General features: G+C 43.4%; 1 protein-coding gene across 6 annotated transcripts; it reads right to left on the reverse strand.

Moving 5' to 3' along the window:
• Nucleotides 1-1,122: 1,122 nt before the first annotated feature.
• Nucleotides 1,123-19,065, reverse strand: ncoa7b (nuclear receptor coactivator 7b). Of its 6 annotated transcripts, none has more exons than XR_003742348.1 (17): nt 18,753-19,065; nt 17,885-18,009; nt 14,564-14,751; nt 11,291-11,355; nt 10,976-11,083; nt 10,710-10,796; nt 10,188-10,313; nt 9,071-9,255; nt 7,846-8,573; nt 7,597-7,768; nt 6,661-6,808; nt 4,543-4,668; nt 4,306-4,458; nt 3,350-3,445; nt 3,024-3,097; nt 2,401-2,615; nt 1,123-2,284 (listed from the first exon to the last, which is right to left on the reverse strand). XR_003742348.1 is itself a non-coding variant. In XM_028953272.1 (17 exons), exons 3-17 carry the CDS (start codon nt 17,920-17,922, stop codon nt 2,480-2,482), a joined length of 2,430 nt encoding a protein of 809 aa, XP_028809105.1. In that variant the 5' UTR covers nt 17,923-18,009; nt 18,185-18,276; nt 18,753-19,065; the 3' UTR covers nt 1,123-2,479. The 6 variants fall into 6 exon arrangements, 4 of the variants coding, with proteins under 4 accessions (XP_028809105.1, XP_028809106.1, XP_028809103.1 ...); XR_003742349.1 differs by having other exon boundaries at nt 1,123-2,325; XM_028953272.1 differs by adding an exon at nt 18,185-18,276 and having other exon boundaries at nt 1,123-2,615.
• Nucleotides 19,066-19,109: the final 44 nt, after the last annotated feature.

The following is a 19,109-nucleotide window of genomic DNA, read 5'->3' on the forward strand; positions in this document are numbered from 1 at the left end:
ATTAGCTCAGAAACTGCAGTTTACGAGGTCTCTATAATACACTTAATAATGTCCATACGTGGCAACGTGTAAACCAGGAAAACGTAAACCAAACGCCTGGCCCTAGAAATAGTCACAGAGTGACCATCAAACCCTATTTCTATGACGAAAGATGTGAACGTCATAACTTTGGTTATAACTTGATCAGCACACAGTATCGTGTTAAATTTAAAAAAAAAAAACATTTACGTGACAAGCCTAATTGCTCGAATTGTCGATTCAAAAAACGTTATTTGTCGCCGAGGGGCAATTTAATCGGCATAGTGGAGCAGCGCACACATACAACCGTTGTTATATGTACATTAGTGAAAGTGAAGCACAGCACACAGTGAAATGTGTCCTCTGCCTTTAACCCATCATCCTGAGTGAGCAGTGGGCAGCCATGACAGGTGCCCGGGGAGCAGTGTTTGGGGACGGTGCTTTGCTCAGTGGCACCTCAGTGGCACCTCGGCAGATCGGGATTCGAACCGGCAACCTTCCGATTACTAGGCCACCACTGCCCCCCATTCACAATATTTACATTTTTAGACACAACAGATGACAAAAAAACAACTTTCTGTGCATTGCACTATACGCAATGATGAAGAACCGTACACAACAGATGCAGTCAGGTGTCAGGTTCAAGTGGAAAAATGAGTAGATCTGGGTTGGGGGGTGGGAGTGTGAGAGGTGATAATGGTTGTTTTGGGGGGGATGTCAGGACTTCAAAAGGAGGACAGCTTTAGGGACATCGGAGCTGGTGTTCAGGCAGAGTTCGGCGGGTGTGAGGCGTCTCGGATGATCTTGAGTGCCAGCCTGCTGGATCTCACACGCATGTCCAATAATGTTACAGCACACGATGACAGTGCTCTGCAAGCAGTTTCTGTGCTGCACGCTGGTGGAATTGAACCAGCAGATGATGGAGAATGACATGACACTCTCTATGAAGGAGAAGTAAAAATGTCTTTCCTGACTCCAAAGGAATTGAGCTTCCGAAGGTGGTATTGTCGCTGATGGCACTTCCTGAGAATCTCCTCTGTGTTAAATCAGTCGTCAAAATTAACAAACATAACCAGCAGTCAAAATAACGAATGCTAAGAATGATTTCACTGAAACATTGTGAATTTCTTTATTACATATCACTTAACATGGAATAATACAATAAATACAAGTGGAACCACAGGATTATGGAACACTGTAAACGGGGAAGACCCAGGGGAATGAGTGTGGGGGGGGGGGGATGGCGCATGTCATACTTTGGAAGAACATCACATGTATTACACACACCAAAGCTTGAATATTATATTCAGTTTCTGAGAGTGAACAGAGCACAAGGTTACATGGTGGCACATTCCTGCATTATGGATCACAGGTTCACAGTTCACATGAGGGAGTACTTCATAAATATGTTTCTGACAACGAATGCAGCCCTCGGGAAAGATATTTTGAACAGACGAGACCAAGCAAAAGCACAGGGATGCTCCTGAAAACGGCCGTCCTGTACGGTGAAATGTTAAATATGAGACGCTTAAAATTCAGAATGCCCTCAGTCATTCAGATGTATAAGTCACAGTGGGGAAAAACAACAGGACAAGAAACAGACCGGTTACCGTATACAACCAGCGTGTGTGCACATATATATCACTTGTACGATGAAAGTGGTCAATGCATTCATCGCAAATAGTGTGCGAGCAGTGACGTAACTACAGATTAATACGAATACGCTGCAAAGTGTGCAAACAAAGCGCTGCTTTCAGTCTCTTCTGTAATTACAGAAAAACGTTCATAACTATAAAACAGAAACATGATGGAAATGTATTAATTTATATAAAAAAAAAAAAACTTCCAAAAATTTTCCTTTCAGCTTAAAAAAAAAAAAAACATGTAAAACTACATAAAAAAAACATTCCAATTTCAACTAAATTCACAGGGCCGAGAACATAAACAAATGACCTAAAAATGATTCAGTCAACGGATCTTCATGTCCTATTCTTGTCACATTTCTATTTAGCTACAGGGTCGTGAAAAGCTCTAAAACACTGAAACAAGTAACATAAACCAACAAAATTCCTTTAATACAATTCATTCACTTAGTCCAGCAAAGATCTCAATCAGAGGTCGGCAACATTGTCCTCTGACCTTTCTGACATTCCACCTGAACATGGCCAATACGCTTCGGTATACGCTGTGGCTGTGAAGGTCTGCGGTCAGGCCCAGTGGTGCATCAAGGGCCAGGCTGCATGCTGGAGAAGGACCAAGCTGGCCGCTGGAAGCGTAAAGCAGTCCCTTTTGTACCCATCCCATGCCCTCAAAACGACAGGAAGTACCAGCTTCCATCAGTCATACCGTGTAAAAACCGCCACGTGCAGCGCGTGAACTTACCACACTCATGCACGCTGTGAGCTGATTATAATGGATTTTTAATATCATATTCTGCAGTGTTGAGGAGAGCTTGGTGGGTTCATTCAAAGGCCCAGACCTCCAGACTCTGGATTATGAAGTCTTGCTGGGCAGAGAGGGGTTGGTTGTTGAAGGTGGAGCAGGTGGAGGTGGTGCCGTGATAAAGGTCTGCATCCAGCCACAGACCAAAGTGACCACTGCAAACATGATGGGAGTTTATATTATAGTATACTACATATGTTAGGGGTGTTAGAAAATATAGAGTGATATTTTACGTGGTTCTATAAAATATTTACGTCAAATATCAATAGTTCTGAGTTTTGTTGTTTTGGCTAAACTATTAATATGATCCAACGAGATCGTGCACAGCATCTTATATATCAGCTCTGTTTTTACATTTTCAGCGAACTATAGACTAATGCAATATGTACAGTATCACAATAGATCATGATATAGTCGTTTCGCATCGTGAGATCCTTGCAAATACACACCGCTAATATCTATGTACAATGTGCCTCATTGAAATATTAATAAAGACCCTCAGTCTATGTAATTCTATGTTATCTCTTCACGATAACGCACATAATGCAGCAAATGATGCTTACCTGCCTCCTCCCATCTGAAGGGAGTCCGTATTGCCTTTGACAAAATATGAGTTGTCACCAGTCCAGCGGAAAACCTGCACAACAAATTCAAGACACACAGAGATACTGTGCTGTGCAAGCATGTGTAATGGGCAGTAAGGACAAATTTGCGGTGGGAACAAGCATCAAAGAAAGCAACATTTTGTTTGTAGCACAATTTCTGGCTCTAATGCCCATTTGCCCAAGGTTCTGGGAACTTAATTCCTAAAAAAAGGAAATTTATTCCTGTTTTTTATAATTGGCAGCACTGCACCGAGGCCACCATAGCAAAGAAGAGGCTGACACACCTTAATCTCTGGGCAGAAGCTGTAGAGGAACGTCTCTCCTGTCCCATAGAAATGCTCACTGACTCTGAATGGGTGGGTGGAGAACGCACCAAACACCTGGACGAACACAGCAATTAGCTCTGAGAGAAACTCACAGCAGAACTTACAGTAACAGATCAGTTTATTTGTTTTTTTCAGCACTCGAGATACGCATGGCTATTATGGGTTTCAGCGTGAATAACAAAAGACCATATTCATCTAGAGGAGCTATAAAAATTGTGACTTGTACCAACAGCGCTGATCCTATCTGCACAAATGTGAGAGCTGCTTAAAGAGCAGCTGACTGTTGGCTGAAAGGGAGGGGATGGGAGGAGCTTAGGCAGGGGGTGTGACCATGTGAAGCAGAGGCATTTCTTGACATGAAAGAGCAATGGATCAAGTTCTACTCATCAACAAAGTGAAGTGATTGTCATTGTGATACACAGCAGCACAGCACACGGTTCACACAGTGAAATATGTCCTCTGCTTTTAACCATTACCCTTGGTGAGTAGTGGGCAGCCATGACAGGCGCCCGGGGAGCAGTGTGTGGGGACGGAGCTTTGCTCAGTGGCACCTCAGTGGCACCTTGGCGGATCGGGATTTGAACTGATTACGGGGCCACTTCCTTAGCTTTGGGTCCATTGCCATTTCAACAAATAAAATGTGATTGGTGAAAATAGCAGGATGGTACAAATAATCATCATGGGTGGGTTGAACAGGATATTACTGAGTCTGTAGCACTGGTTCCAAATTTTTGGAAACCAGAACAGTGGAAAAGGGGTACAAAACATTTCACAAACACTGCATGTAATAGGCGGACCCATCAGGGTTTAGATTCCAGATAGGTTGGCAAAAAAAAAAACCGAATAATCTCCTGTGATATATTTTGCAAGCAATAATCAAAATGTGTTGATATTTTGGTGGAAGTTACACCTACCTGATTGTCCTTGTCTTTGATGACCAGCAGCACTGGGCAGTCCAAGTCTGCCAAGTTCCGGTACAGAGTCTTCAGGCTGGTGCCATGGACCACCGTGCTGTACGCCAGTCGCCATGGGTAGCCCTGGGCACGGGCAGGCAGTCGAGCAGCAAGCTGTGTAAGGCAATGTCCAGTGTGATTGTGAGAAAATGTGAAATATTAAAGACGTTTGAATATTTATAATAACACTGTACATACCTTTTCAATATGTGTGTCCTCCATAAGTGCACTGGAGTCGCTGAGTACAGGAAGCAGATCGAGAGGCTCCTCGTCCTCAAAGCTCCCAAAACTCTGCCTCCTCTTGGCCTCGTTAATGGTGATTATCTGAAAGTGATGAATCAAACACTGAATGTTACGAAACTGCAACCACAATAACAATGATGAGCATAAGGGTTTTATCGGAAAAGCCACACCGCATTTGGGTGGTGAGCAATGATGCCATAATCTGGCATAAATAAACAAAATGTACTACAACAAAAGAAGTCAGCAATGATTAGTGACACTCCTACACAAGTACTTGCCTAAGAACCACAAATGTTAGTGAGATGTATAATGTCACCCATCTGTATATGGTTCCAACTATACATACAGTATCTCACAAAAGTGAGTAAACCCCTCACATAATTTGTAAAAAAAAAAAAAATTCAATGCATACGACATAATTGATTATATCGTAATGAAGTTCCTTGGTGTTTTTCTGATGGTGGTGTAAAAAGTCTAGTTATAAAGTAGTACAGGTTGTGACTGTGGCTGCCTGATTGGATTAAAGCGCTGCTCAGGGTAGCAGTAAGCCCTCGTCCACATGGACATTTGAAATGAACGCCCTCTGAACACCATACGCGTTCTTTTACGAGTGTAGCTGTGTCCGATTGCAGTTTCATTGACGTGCACTTGATGGCGTTTAACATTTGCCAAGAAAAGCACTGCATGCAACGTTATTTATTATAACGGGCAGTGGTGGCCTAGCGGTTAAGGAAGCGTCCCCGTAATCAGAAGGTTAATCAGAAGGTTCGAATCCCAATCCGCCAAGGTGCCACTGAGCAAAGCACCATCCCCACACACTGGTCCCCGGCCACCTGTCATGGCTGCCCGCTGCTCACCAAGGGTGATGGTTAAAAACAGAGGACACTTTTCATTGTCACAGTGTGCTGTGCTGCAGTGTTTCACAATCACTTCACATTCTCTTATATAGGGAGTGCAGAATTATTAGGCAAATTAGTATTTTGTCCACATCATCCTCTTCATGCATGTTGTCTTACTCCAAGCTGTATAGGCTCGAAAGCCTACTACCAATTAAGCATATTAGGTGATGTGCATCTCTGTAATGAGAAGGGGTGTGGTCTAATGACATCAACACCCTATATCAGGTGTGCATAATTATTAGGCAACTTCATTTCCTTTGGCAAAATGGGTCAAAAGAAGGACTTGACAGGCTCAGAAAAGTCAAAAATAGTGAGATATCTTGCAGAGGGATGCAGCACCCTTAAAATTGCAAAGCTTCTGAAGCGTGATCATCGAACAATCAAGCGTCTGAACAGTGTCTGGGAGGCTGTGGTTGCTGCTGCACGCAATGTTGATGGTGAACAGATCAAAACACTGACAGAATCCATGGATGGCAGGCTTTTGAGTGTCCTTGCAAAGAAAGGTGGCTATATTGGTCGCTGATTTGTTTTTGTTTTGTTTTTGAATGTCAGAAATGTATATTTGTGAATGTGGAGATGTTATATTGGTTTCACTGGTAAAAATAAATAATTGAAATGGGTATCTATTTGTTTTTTGTTAAGTTGCCTAATAATTATGCACAGTAATAGTCACCTGCACACACAGATATCCCCCTAAAATAGCTAAAAATAAAAACAAACTAAAAACTACTTCCAAAAACATTCAGCTTTGATATTAATGAGTTTTTTGGGTTCATTGAGAACATGGTTGTTGTTCAATAATAAAATTATTCCTCAAAAATACAACTTGCCTAATAATTCTGCACTCCCTGTAATTGTAATCTAATTGAATTGTGAGACCAGGAAAGCTTGACCGTTCCTCTAAACACACAGCCATTAATGTCTAAACCAATAGCGAAGTATAAAAATCTAAAATATTTTTAAAAAGAATATATGTTTATATAATATAAAAAGTATTCTATTGCAGCTGAGAATAGTTGTAAAAATTGAATCTGCATATTTACATATGTGTAGAAAGGTCTATGGGGCGTGCACCATAGCACTGTGTGGAAGGGCAATTTGATGATAAGCATAATAATTACATAAAAAAAATGTTATTAAATAAAATAAATTTTTAAAACCCCACCAGACTCACCTCCCAGCTGCGAGATCCAGGATCACTGAAGAAGTTGTCAATCATGTTGAGTTCATCCTTCTCCACCACAACAAAGCCCTGCTCTCGGGCATCTTTACCGTATACGTCTGGTGACCACTGGATGAAGAAGGAATACAGGTGATCCACCCTAAAAAAAAAAAAAAAAAAAAAAAACCATCACAGAGCGTTCATTGTAAGAAAGCTCTATGTTAGGACTTCACATGCATCCAAAGGCTATGGTTTTCAAATAAAGTTAATATTAATGTTAAATATTTTTGGCAACTATTGTCTTAAACCTAGACCAGAAGGCAATGAACGTAAATACTGTCTGTGCTCCATGTAGGGGTGAGACAAGATCTTGCAATAATTCAAATTGCATTTCCCCAATAAAAATAATTAAATGCTGAAAGAGACAGACAGGTCCCAAACAATTTGCAAGTATTGGTCAACAGGGGTGTGTCATGATACGATACATGGGACATATTGTGATACTATACACATTGTGATATTCTACAGTTCACTGAACTGATATATAAGATGCTGTGATCGGTCTGTCATGTTGTGAAATTTCACTCTGCCTGAAATGCCAGGCAGTAATTCAAAGTACCCAACTGTACAGCGCCATCTATACGAGTGGAGCTTCTCATCTCAGCTGACCTCACTAAAGAAAACGCTCGACAGCACCACCCGGTGGACTAAATCTGTATACATTTACAGCATTTATCAGACGCCCTTATCCAGAGCGACTTACAAATCAGTAGTTACAGGGACAGTCCCCCCCCGGTTAAGTGTCTTGCTCAGGAATTTGAACCTGGGTCTTCTAGTTCATAGGCGAGTTTGTTACCCACTAGGCTACTACCATCCTAGTGTATACAAAAATATCAATATTTCATGTCCCTGCATCAGAGTATAAAAGAGTATAAAAAGCCCACTTACCTTTCCTGTGGAACAGCAAACCAGTACTCCAGTTGCTTCACCCGGCCCCCAAAAGAGTGAACAGGGCTCGAGGTACGAGCTGTGATGAAAGACTTCCTCATAGGCCTGCCCACTTTAAAACAAAGGAACATGGGTGGAGTCTTGCTCTTCTCCTCCGAGGAAAGCAGCATACCTGTGGAAAAGATGCAAACATTGGCCCGATTTCTCATATATGCAAATGATGCCCAACTTCATGCTTCTGTCACTCACTTTCTATTGGTCCCTGAATTTTGCTCAGCAGCCACGACTTCATCTCGTCCTCGCTGTTCTGCTTGCGTCGCTCCTCTGCAGAAAGTTTCCTTTCTTCACAGTTTGATTTTTGGTTTGTCAGCACAGTCCTGTCGTCCACTGGTCCCAGGGAACTGGACTGATCTGAATCCCCCTTCGTTCCATCGTGGACAGACTTTCCGTTTTGGTCCTCTAATACTTCGGTGAGCATCACAAACGACTCACCTTCTGAAGAGCTCAAGACACTGACATGGTTTTCTTTGGCCTGTTGTGACTCAGTGGAATCAGCATCTTCACGTTGCGATGGTTTGGTACTAGTATCACTGGAGACCACTAGAGCACTAGAAGTCCCTTCACTGAATGCAGAGCGAAGTCCAACATCTTCATTGTTTTCTTTGCTTGTCTCTGACTCAACCAGTGCGTCCTTTTCTTCATCGGTACCCCATTGCTCCTTGGGACTGACCATTTCAGCAAGCTCCTGCTGGAAATCCATCTCGCTCAGCACTGGCTCCAGTTCGGTGAAGCCCTCGTCTGAAGGCGACGACTTGTCGCCCACGCTGCAGATGCCCGGCTTCATGTCGTCCAGCACGATGGGCCTTTTCACCGGGTTCATGGCCTCGTAGCGGCTGAAGGGGTTGAGGTCCCTCTCGGATGGCAGCTCCTCCCACTCTCCGGGCCTGTACAACGGACACAGATCCTGGGGAATATCGCTGGGAGGGGGTGGAGTCACCAGAGGAAGAGGAGGATGGAGAGATGAAGGAAGAAAAAAAAAAAAACTGAACAAAAAAAAAAAACTGAACCAAATTCAAACTGATATTACAAAACACAGCAAACACAAATAATAATAATAATAATAATAATAATAATAAATGAATAAATAAGAAATTCTGGAGAGAACATGCACAATGGGGTATAAAGTGAAAATGGGTGATAATGGCTTACAGCACTGCTCTGGGAAATCCTGTGTGATCAGTTTAACCAATCAGGGAATTAGAGGTAAAGGTAACTAGAAGAACAAAGAGGAGCAGGTAGGAGAAAAGAAGAAGAGCCAGGTGAGACATTTCAGAAGTCAGAGCCATAAAACCCTGAAGACGCCAGTGGGGGGGGAAACAGAGTAGGGCCAAGAGGTTACACAAGAATAGGAAAAAGACAGAAAAGGAGCAGCGAGATGGGGGGGGGGTCGGTCAGAATCAGGTGATAAGCTTACGAGGGCAGAGCATCCTTCAGCTTCATGCGGGACACGTCATCATACAGGGCCACCGAGACCACTTCCTCCATGGGGCAGATCAGGCCGTATTCCTCACAGCCATTCTCAATCACCAGCGGGTCAGACTTGTGTGGGTCAAACATGATGTTATTTGGGGTCACAATCATCACCCCGCCCACCACTCCCTGTAGAAAACAATCAAACCAGACACCATTAGGGCTGCATCTCCAGGCAACATCAGGCAAAAAGATTATCTATAACAATAATCTTGCGATCAGCAATTTCCAGTGGTCACTAAAAAAAAAAAATCATATTGCTTAGAAAGTTTTCCAGTGAATACAGACAACAATAGGGGTCCAGGAATCGCACAGAATGGGCCATACCACCATTTTTTGGGCCAAAGTGCCACGGTAGGTCTGTTCAAAAGTGGATGTGTCCCATACTATTTTTGCTAGGTTGTTACCAAATCTTTGTTGCATCTTTCAAGTCAATAGTATTATTCAAAAAAGAACCTTATTGAATATTAAGTCATTAAATTTAATTAAAATTTGTCTTTTGGCCATGTCATCTTTTCTAAAATGCATGCAAATTTTCGGAAATAGTAGGAATTAAATAAAAAAAAATGTTCATGTTTCTTTCCAAAAAGTAAATCTTATTCAAACATTTAGCATAAAATGACTATTCTGTGTAACCTGCAGCATAAACACAGCAGTCTTTGCATTAAAAGTTGAAACAAGGAACAGCGATGAAACACAACTAGTGGCTAAAAAGTATATTACATATACTGGATGTGATATATGGGTGGTAGTAGCCCAGTGGGTAATACATTCCCTTAAGAACCAGAAGACCCAAGTTCAAACCCCACTTACTACTATTGTGTCCCTGAGTAAGACACTTAACCCTGAGTGTCTCCAGGGGGACTGTCCTTGTAACTACTGATTGTAAGTCACTGATAAGGGCGTCTGATAAATGCTGTAAATGATATATATACGGTTATAAATAAATGTTTTGAAAGAGCCAATCAATATGACATGCGGGGACAAGTGATCTACAATAATCAATGTTCATGTTTTTTTTTCCTGTGCAGGCAGCTTTGAATTCAGATTTCGCCACCCACCATGCCATCAGTGAAGTACTTGCAGCTCATCTTGATGAACTTGACAGTAGCTGGGCTCTCGTCCTCTGATGGTGGGGACAACTCCCTGCGAAGTGGTTTCCCTGCTCTGCCTGCTGACTCGCCATCCTGATAACACAGGGCCACACAGAAATGAACAGGCACAGTTAAGCAGCTCTGCCAACAAAGGTCACAAAATATATACGATTATTTCATGATATATTGTGATACTGTACTGCAATATTCTACAGTTCAGTGAAAAATGTAAAACAAAGCTGATATACAAAATGCTGTGTACGATCTGTGTGGATAATACTACATTAATGATTCAGTCAAAACAACATAACTCAGAAATGATTTTTGGACAAAATTTGTGTACAAAAATATTTGATATCCCTGTATCGATACAATGTCACCACGTAAAATATCACATTATATTGCTATAACAATATTTTCAAACACCCCTACAAAACGTATATGAAAAGTATACACACTACAAATTCAACAACTGACAAATTGACCAACCTTCTCTTTCTCATTTGACTCTCGGCCAGCAGACCTATTGACTTGGCTACCGGTTTCTGATTGGGCACCATCTGGCACAAACAGCTTCTACAGAATTATTCAGAAAAATTAAATCAGGAGATGAAATTTTAATATGGTCAGACCCTGGTCAAACAACTGCAAGACGACGAGGTTTTTACGAAACCCGACTTAAAAATGCATGAACAAGTGGATGTGGACAACGGGGCGTTTAGAAGTGAGAGAGGTGGACGTGGTCCTGGCCTCACCTGTCCAGTGACTACACTGCGAGAGAACAGGCAGTTGAGCTGCACCAGTTTATTTGGGGTGATGTTGAACTTCAGAGCGATGCTGTTCAGGGTGTCCTGGGGTTTCACCTAGACACAGGCGAAATAGCATTGTGGGTAGACTCATGTTTTAGGGCATAAGAATGATGCATACATTTTTAGCAGGTCTTTCGAAGATGAAATATTTCTGTGAAACAACCTACTTTGCAACCTCGGCTGAGTTGAGCAACTAGGCAGTCAGATTTACACGAGTGTAAGTTATACGCTATAACTCCTCCGTCACTATGATTTACTCACCGTGTATTCCACAGTGCATGGGGGTCTCTTTTTCTCTCGCTTCGCTTGGCTGTTGCAGCGGTCATCTGGAAGAATTTAATTGCAGAAAGACTAAATATATTAGCCAAACACCAAACATTCCAGGAAATCCTTGAATGCTTAATTGATGAGTCCACCATTTACAAAACCCTGTGCTTGAATCAAAAGAGAGTCAGCAAAGTATAATAATAAGAATGAGAAGGTAGAAAATTAGTCTGCCAAGAATTGTACAAGTACAGGAAATTGCATCAGAAGAACCCGTACAAGCAGGAATAATTCCACTGGAAAGTAATAAACCCAAAAACAACAGCATAATATTATATCCATTTTTCATCTGTTAACGTCCAGGATTAATATTATTGCGGCCTTATTTTTAAGGTGAAGTGAATTTTCTTTTCTTATCAATGAATCACCAGGGTTGTGATATTACTGCTACTGTGTGTGACGTTTTGTGATTGCACCATATTTCAGTCCCAACCCCTACACTGTAATACGTGATCTTTTAAACCATAAGTCATAAACTGCACTTTCAGTTTACCGATAAAACTGCCATTTCTGCCTCTTACTGAAAAAAGAAAAAGAACTTCCCGCAGCACAGTTCACGGTCATGTTTGTGTTTAAACACTGCGGCGCTCAATAACAGGCTTTTTAACAGCTGACAGATAACAGCCCGTGCTGCCGGGCAGGCCGGAGATAATGCGCGAGATGTCAGCAGCATGCAAACAGGCGCCGCTGTGGCAGGGGAACGCGTCAACAAACATACAGAGACGCCTATTCCTTCTGTTGCCGTTCATGAACACGCCATTCTTCCAAGAAGTCAATGTGAGAAGAAAAAAAAAAATACACACACACACGGTGCATCAAAAAAAGGATTTCCAGCCTTATTCCAACGTGGATTTACTTTTTTCCTCAGAATTCTACACACAACACCCTATAATGGCAATGTGAAAAAAAAGTTCACTTGAGGTTTTGGCAAATTTTGTAATAAATAAATAAACACACATTTCATCAATTTTGGAATGAGGCTGTAACGTAACAAAACGTGTAAAAAAAAACGTGATTCCGGATATTTCCCTCTAAAATGTATTGCCATTTTAGTTCAGCTTATCTATGCATTTCCTCCAGGCATAATAACGCAATAACGTCTTATTGTTGTTCCCAGGGTACAAATTCAGCAACTCTACCAAAAAAAAGCTGGACAATAAGCTTCAGGGGGCAATTTCCGGACACAATTTCCTTCATAAACAAGATTTGCACAAGCAATGACCTGCTGTCATGGTCAGTGCTTCCTTCCTTCACTATGTCCCCATGTCATTCACCCCCACCTTATTTTTTCCTTTCTTTTTTCTTCAAAACCTCATTACGTGCAGAGTTTTTTTTTTTTTTTTACATGGTTCCCGATGTCTGATTGTGAATAGTAAAATTATTGGGTTGTGGAGATGTCGGCATAAGATATTTCAGAAATGGGCTCGGTCACCTGATCTAAAGATAGAAGGTGAAAACCTGTAGCATTTTCTCCAGGAATAAGACAGGGGCTAGTATATCACTAAAAACATTTAAGAAACAGGACTTTGTGTGACTCCTAGTAAGCAATTTTTTTATTTTTATTTTGGTGTACCACCATTGCCTTTCTACATATCCCCCTAGGGGTCACAAAGTAGAAAAATACTAGGTGGCAGGAAAAAAATTATAAAAATCAAGCAATGTGGTAGGAAAAAAAAAAAAAAAAAAACTGCTGATGTGACAAAGCAAGATGCCTGTCCTGAGACGTGAAGCATGAGAAAGCTGGCCTTATACAGTACTTAGCATGTTGATAATGCATTCCGTACCTTGCCATTCACATTTCCATTTTTACATTTAATGGCGTTTGGCGGACGGCCTTATCCACAGCAACTTACAACGTGCTTTCATGTTACCATCAATAAAGCAATCAGTTCTGGTTCACTAGGACTCAAACCATGAATACAAATCATTTTATTCACTTGGTTGTAGTTTTTCTAACATAGGTTAGACTATAAGAAAGTTAAAAGTTAGTCTAAGTATTCTCTAAAGAGGAATGTTTTATGCTGCCGTTTGAAAAAGACCACGCTGTTCTGACCTCGAGGGGAAGTTCATTCCACCCCCGAGGGGCCAAGACGGAGAAGAGTCTAGATGAATGTTTTCCTTTTACCTTCAGAGATGGAGGGACCAGGCGAGCAGTACTGGAGGCTCGGAGTAAACGAGGTGCAGTGCGAGGTGTAATAAGGGCTGTGAGGTAGGATGGTGCTACTCCATGTTTGGCTTTGTAGGCCAGCATCAGTATTTTGAACCTGATGCGTGCAGCTACTGGGAGCCAGTGGAGGGAATGTAGCAGAGGGGCGGTGTGGGAGAATTTGGGAAGGTTGAAGATCAGTTGTGCTGCTGCATTTTGTATGAGTTGTAGAGGTCACAAAATACAATTTAGGGATGGCTACAGGTATTTATGTAGTACTTTTTCCAAACGTTCCAATATTAACTAGTATTGAAACATTAATTATCCTTTAGTGCCAAATTATGTGACTGTAAACTCGCTGGGTATTTATCTTAACAAGGTCTCATGAAAAGAGACCTTGAGACACATGCAGAAGTCCAAAACTGAGAGCGCAAAAGTTAAAATATTACCTGGTCACATTTGTGCATTATGATCGTATGTTGGGACTAATTTAGCACTGGTTGCATATTCACAAAAGATGCCAAGAGAAAAAGTTATTAAACAGCTTTAAACTCCCCACTGAGCAAAAAATATGTAATATTTAATGTATGTTTGTATTATTTGTATCAAATTGAATGATTCTCAGCCCTAGACACAATAAAGGTGTTTGTGAATTTATTTATTTAGAATATTTTTTTTTTATATATATATATTTTAAAACAAAAATCTTTTACGTTGCACACGTTTAATGTATTTTTATGTGCTCTATTTACATACGCTCGTCCCTAATCCAAAGTTGATCAGCCCGATCGCATCTGGCATGTGCTTATTGGTGGCACCATATGGTCTTCGAATGGTCAGCATTGCAGTTTCCTCCTATGTCGCTTTGGAAAACGCTCACACCGGTGTAACCTCCGATTTTTACCTTTTTTTTTTAAGTCGCACTCTAGAGCCCTGCCTTTATATGTTCATTTTCTCTCTCCAAAAATCCATGAAATATCCCTTGCGTGATTCCATCGCTCTTCACGTAACCGGGTAATGCGTTAATGTCACAGGACACACGTGCGGCATTTCTATCGGCGTACCCGTGCGGGAGTCCCCGTTGCGGCTCTGGCTTCCTTTTTCCCGCTCCTCCTTCTGGCCCTTCTCCTGCAGCTCTCCAGCGGGGCCGTGTTCCGAGATGATGGCTGCCTTCAAGCTCGGGCTCGACTGGTCCTGCTCGCTCGCCAGCTTCTCTGGTTGGCTCTGCTTCAGCTGCCGCCTCTTCTTCAGCCTGTCCGAAGATTACAGTTTAAAAACGTCCCTTCCCCCCCCCCCATACATAATTAAACCTCCAATTACAGGCCGTCTGGAAAGACACGATGCAACATTTGGCCACCTGTCAGCTGGCCTTTTCTGTTTAATGGTGAACACACCCACACACTCCCATGCAGTCAGCAATTCCCATCATGCTGATTAATCATTCATCGCACAGTGTGGCGTTTGCTCATTGAGAGGCAGGAAAACGGCTGAAATAAGATCACGTCCCTCTTCCACTGCAGAAAGTTGCTCTTTGCTCTCACTTCCTCTTTCTGGGCAAAAGATTATCCAGCAAATGATCATCTTTTTCCAAATGGAAAACTAAAATGTCAAATGTCCAGGACACGTCCCAATGTACGAACTGTGGATTCGTAAACTACTGCATTACTAGCAGAGTAATAATTGAACATGCACAGCAACTCTACCAAAACTCCTTTCTGTTTCTTCCTTGTATGGGAGCAGGAATAATGCTCCTGATTTAATGCGTTAGACAGTTCAGAATTAAGAAAGAGAGTGATTCCTATAATGGAATCGGAGAACTGAAGATCAATATCACAGGAGACAAAAGCATTTCCAGCAGCCTAGTGGCTCTACAACACAATGCTACTTCATGGCAAAACAAGCATCTATAGTTGCCCGAACCTTTCCAGCTGAAAGTGTAAATGACACAAAAGGTCAAATTTACCCGGAATTTTTAATACATTGCATTTAATGACACGGTTTTACAGGTTTGCAGTGCATATAGGGACATTTGAGCTGTAAATGATTAAATATCAATCTGGTTAACAACGTTCTAGATTTGAAGCACAATTCTATGAAAAAAAAAGTAAGTTACTGAAAATGTGTTGGTGCTTAAAGTGCTTCACTGAGCTGAATAAAAATAAAAATCGAAATTAAAAGTGTAAGTGTTCTAAGGGCTTGAACGTGATGATCACCTCGGCCTGATGATCTGTTTGCTGCTGCCTGTTGCTGAAAGGCCAGTACACATATCACTGCATGTACTGTGTTATATTGATGCACTGTGCTTTTTCAGTGTTTAATTTCTATCGTTTTACTCAGGCAGTAAATGCGCGGTAAACACTAAAAAGTAAAACGGGGTGGCCTAGCAGTTAAGGAATCGGACCCGTAATCAGAAGGTTGTCTGTTCGAATCCCAAACCGCCAAGGCGCCACATAGTAAAGCACCGTCCCCACACGCTTCTCCCCGCCTGTCGCCTGGACGCCTGTCATGGCTGCCCGCTGCTCACCAAGGCTGATGGTTAAAAGCAGAGGACACATTTCGCTGTGTCACCATGTGCTGTGCTGCAGCGTTTCACAACGACAAATCACTTCGCCCCCATAAATTGCCCAGCCTAGGTACGCATCACACATCTGCTTATGCAGCAGGGCTTCAGCATTCCACAGCCTGACTTCCTCCCGCTTCCCACTTCCTCCAGGCAGGAAACACGTGAGCTCTGCACCCCGCTTTCCTCAGGGGCGAACTAAACAAACGTGGGCGAAAAGGACAGCGCCACCCAACGAGCTGAACACACATGAAATGACCGCGTGCGATGCGTTCGACATCATTTCCTTTCAGTCTGTCAGGGGCCTCCACGATACAGAGAGAACGGCAAACGCGGAAAAACAAAGAGCCGTGGGCCGCCCGACAAGGTCCGTTCGGCGCTCACAACCACACATTACAGTAACGTACGGCTTGGTACAGGGCGCACGTGTGGGCGCGTTCACTTTCACTTCCCCTTTTGCAACGCCTCTCCACCGTTAGCGAACGAGCTAAAATAAACTTGACACTTTCGTACTAAACCGCACACTTTCATGCACCTGGGACCTCAACCGGTCATGGTGTTAACGTCGTCCATCTATCACACTGGCGCCCTCGACAACCAACTTGCTCGGGCAAAATCTGAATAAGGCCCTTCGAAATCGGCACCTTAACCACGGCAAGCTTAAAACAAACAGGCTGAGTGCACGGTCATCAGATTTCCCACCTCCCGCCAGCAAAGCGCAGTGTCCCTCGATGGCGTCCTGGCCACGTCGGTTATAACGGCATGAAAACAGGGCCCTACACGTTGGTCACTACACACACCGGGCCACGCTCCTGGCTTGAGATCGGTGAACTGCAGACCGTAGCATGTTCCACTTCGCAATAAACTGATTTGTTGGATATTAATAATGGACAGATAATTATATTTTTATCTTTAGTTTTTATTACACCCTTTAACAAAAAAAAAAAAAAAGAGCATATTTGGATCATATTTGATACTTTATTTGATACAATAACTTTAATCATCATGCTCTGCATTAGGAGTCCAACTCCTATCTTCCACTTTGTCTGAAGATTCTCAGTCATCCAGGGGAATTTGTCTGAAAGTCGAGTCATGGCAACCGGACTTTCTTTCTTTACGGTAGAGACGTTTCGTTCTGCATCCAGAGAACTTAAGAATTGTCAATATCTTCCACTTTGTGATCTGTCTCCACAAGGACCTCCAAGTTGCTCAAATTGCCATCTAGCAATTAGTGGACTTCCTTTTAACAATCAACATTATGAATATAATGAACCATCTACATTATGAATAAGATTTATTCATAATGGTAATGCAATGGGTCTCAGAATTGCACGTCTCAAATGTGACACGCAAGGGTTAACAACACGGCAATTTCATGAACAAATATTGCTCGCCAGGGTTCAGCGTGGGGAGTAACGCTGTGATATAACCGTCATCATAATACAAAGTCGACGATTGGGGGAACGAAACGTCCGAGAACCAAGGCGCCTGTAAATATTTGTCTGAGACAGCTGACGAACGCGTGAGCGTGAGGTTGAAGAGCTGCTTACACGTAAATTCTCCTTTTCTGCACCACGGAGCGTGCCTGTGCAGGTAGGACGGGCGTGGCACGGGCATGTGACGTCAAGCCCACCCGGTCCCATCCGGCACACTGTAATTACGCGTAAAAGGCTGAACCCTCCAGCCGCATCGTGTGTCTAATCTCGTCTTGCAGGGGCCGATCACGGGAGACGCTGGCATTGTCCTCCGTTCCGGGGCCACCGGGCCACCGCCGGGCCACCGCTCGCAGCTCCGGCGGCACGTTCTGTCGGTGAACACCACTGACCTGGCGAAGTAGCCGGGCCGCTTCTCCTTCTTCTCCATGTTGGGTAAGAGGGGCCGGGAGCAGGAGGTGAGGTGGAGGGGGACCCCGCTCCGTCCGGGTCACGGCGGCGCACGGCAGCAGTTTCCCTTCAGCACACAGTGGAGACCAGCAAAGCCGTAAAAAAAAAAGTCAATTATTAAAAAAAATTAGAAAAAAAAAAAAAAAAAAAAAGGTAAAATGGCACAAGAAGCAATCGGGGCGTGGCCCCAAAACGCCTACATGGGCATCGCGCCCATACTCGCGATAGAATAAAACACGTACGTGACATAAACGATCTCGGCAGGCGAGTTAACTGCGCCGGACCGGGTCCATTGGGTCGAGGTGACGTATCAGAACGTCGCTGCTCGGGCCGGCTGGAGAAAGGCGAGCGATCAAAAATCGGTGCCACAAAAACGTGCAAAACTGGCGACAAAACCCACCCCCACCGCCCCGCTTAAGGCCACCAAACACACATGCGAGTCGTGCGACGGCAGCACATGACGTCGACGGTGCATCGCTGGCGTTCGGGGGACTAATAATGGCTAATAAGGCCAGCTAATGGCTATATTATTATACATATAATATATGTAACAGAGAAATCCCGTTTTGGGGAAAAAAAATAGGCTGCACGAACACACGATCCAAATCGGATTTCGGCGTTTTTTCCTTCAGGCGTCCACACCTGCGCCGCAGAACGTCAGGACCGAACGGGCACCGCGCACACGCCCTGTTATTAGCAACGCGCCGCGTCTTTCGGGGCCAACGACGGCAACAAAAAGCCCGATTCCAACCGAAACGCGGGCCGGAGACGCGCGATCGGCGTCCAGCGTCCCGGTGCCGCGGAACCCACCTCGCCAGCTACATCGTGGATCCGGCAGGCCGAGCGGCGCGGAGATGGGGGGTTTATTATCCGGTCCTCGGTGAGACGCGCAGCCCGTCAGAGCTCCACGCTACACGACGCACGGCGCATCCCTGCCTTCTGGTTGCTGTTGTTTTTTTTTTACTGGTACTTCCTCGCGATTGAGAAGCACACCCGTTAAACGTGTAACAAAGCGATGCAAAATGACTGTAAAAAAAAAAAGAACAACAAAAACAACAACAACACGCGCTCTCCTGAACGCCGCTTTCGGATTTGGTCCCGGAGCCTGGAGCTGCACGGGCTCCACCTCCTTTTGTGACGTCAGAGGCAGCGTGTGCGTATGTGAGA

This window comes from Denticeps clupeoides, chromosome 14, assembly GCF_900700375.1.
Source record: "Denticeps clupeoides chromosome 14, fDenClu1.1, whole genome shotgun sequence".
In the NCBI taxonomy this organism is placed as follows: Eukaryota; Metazoa; Chordata; class Actinopteri; order Clupeiformes; family Denticipitidae; genus Denticeps; species Denticeps clupeoides.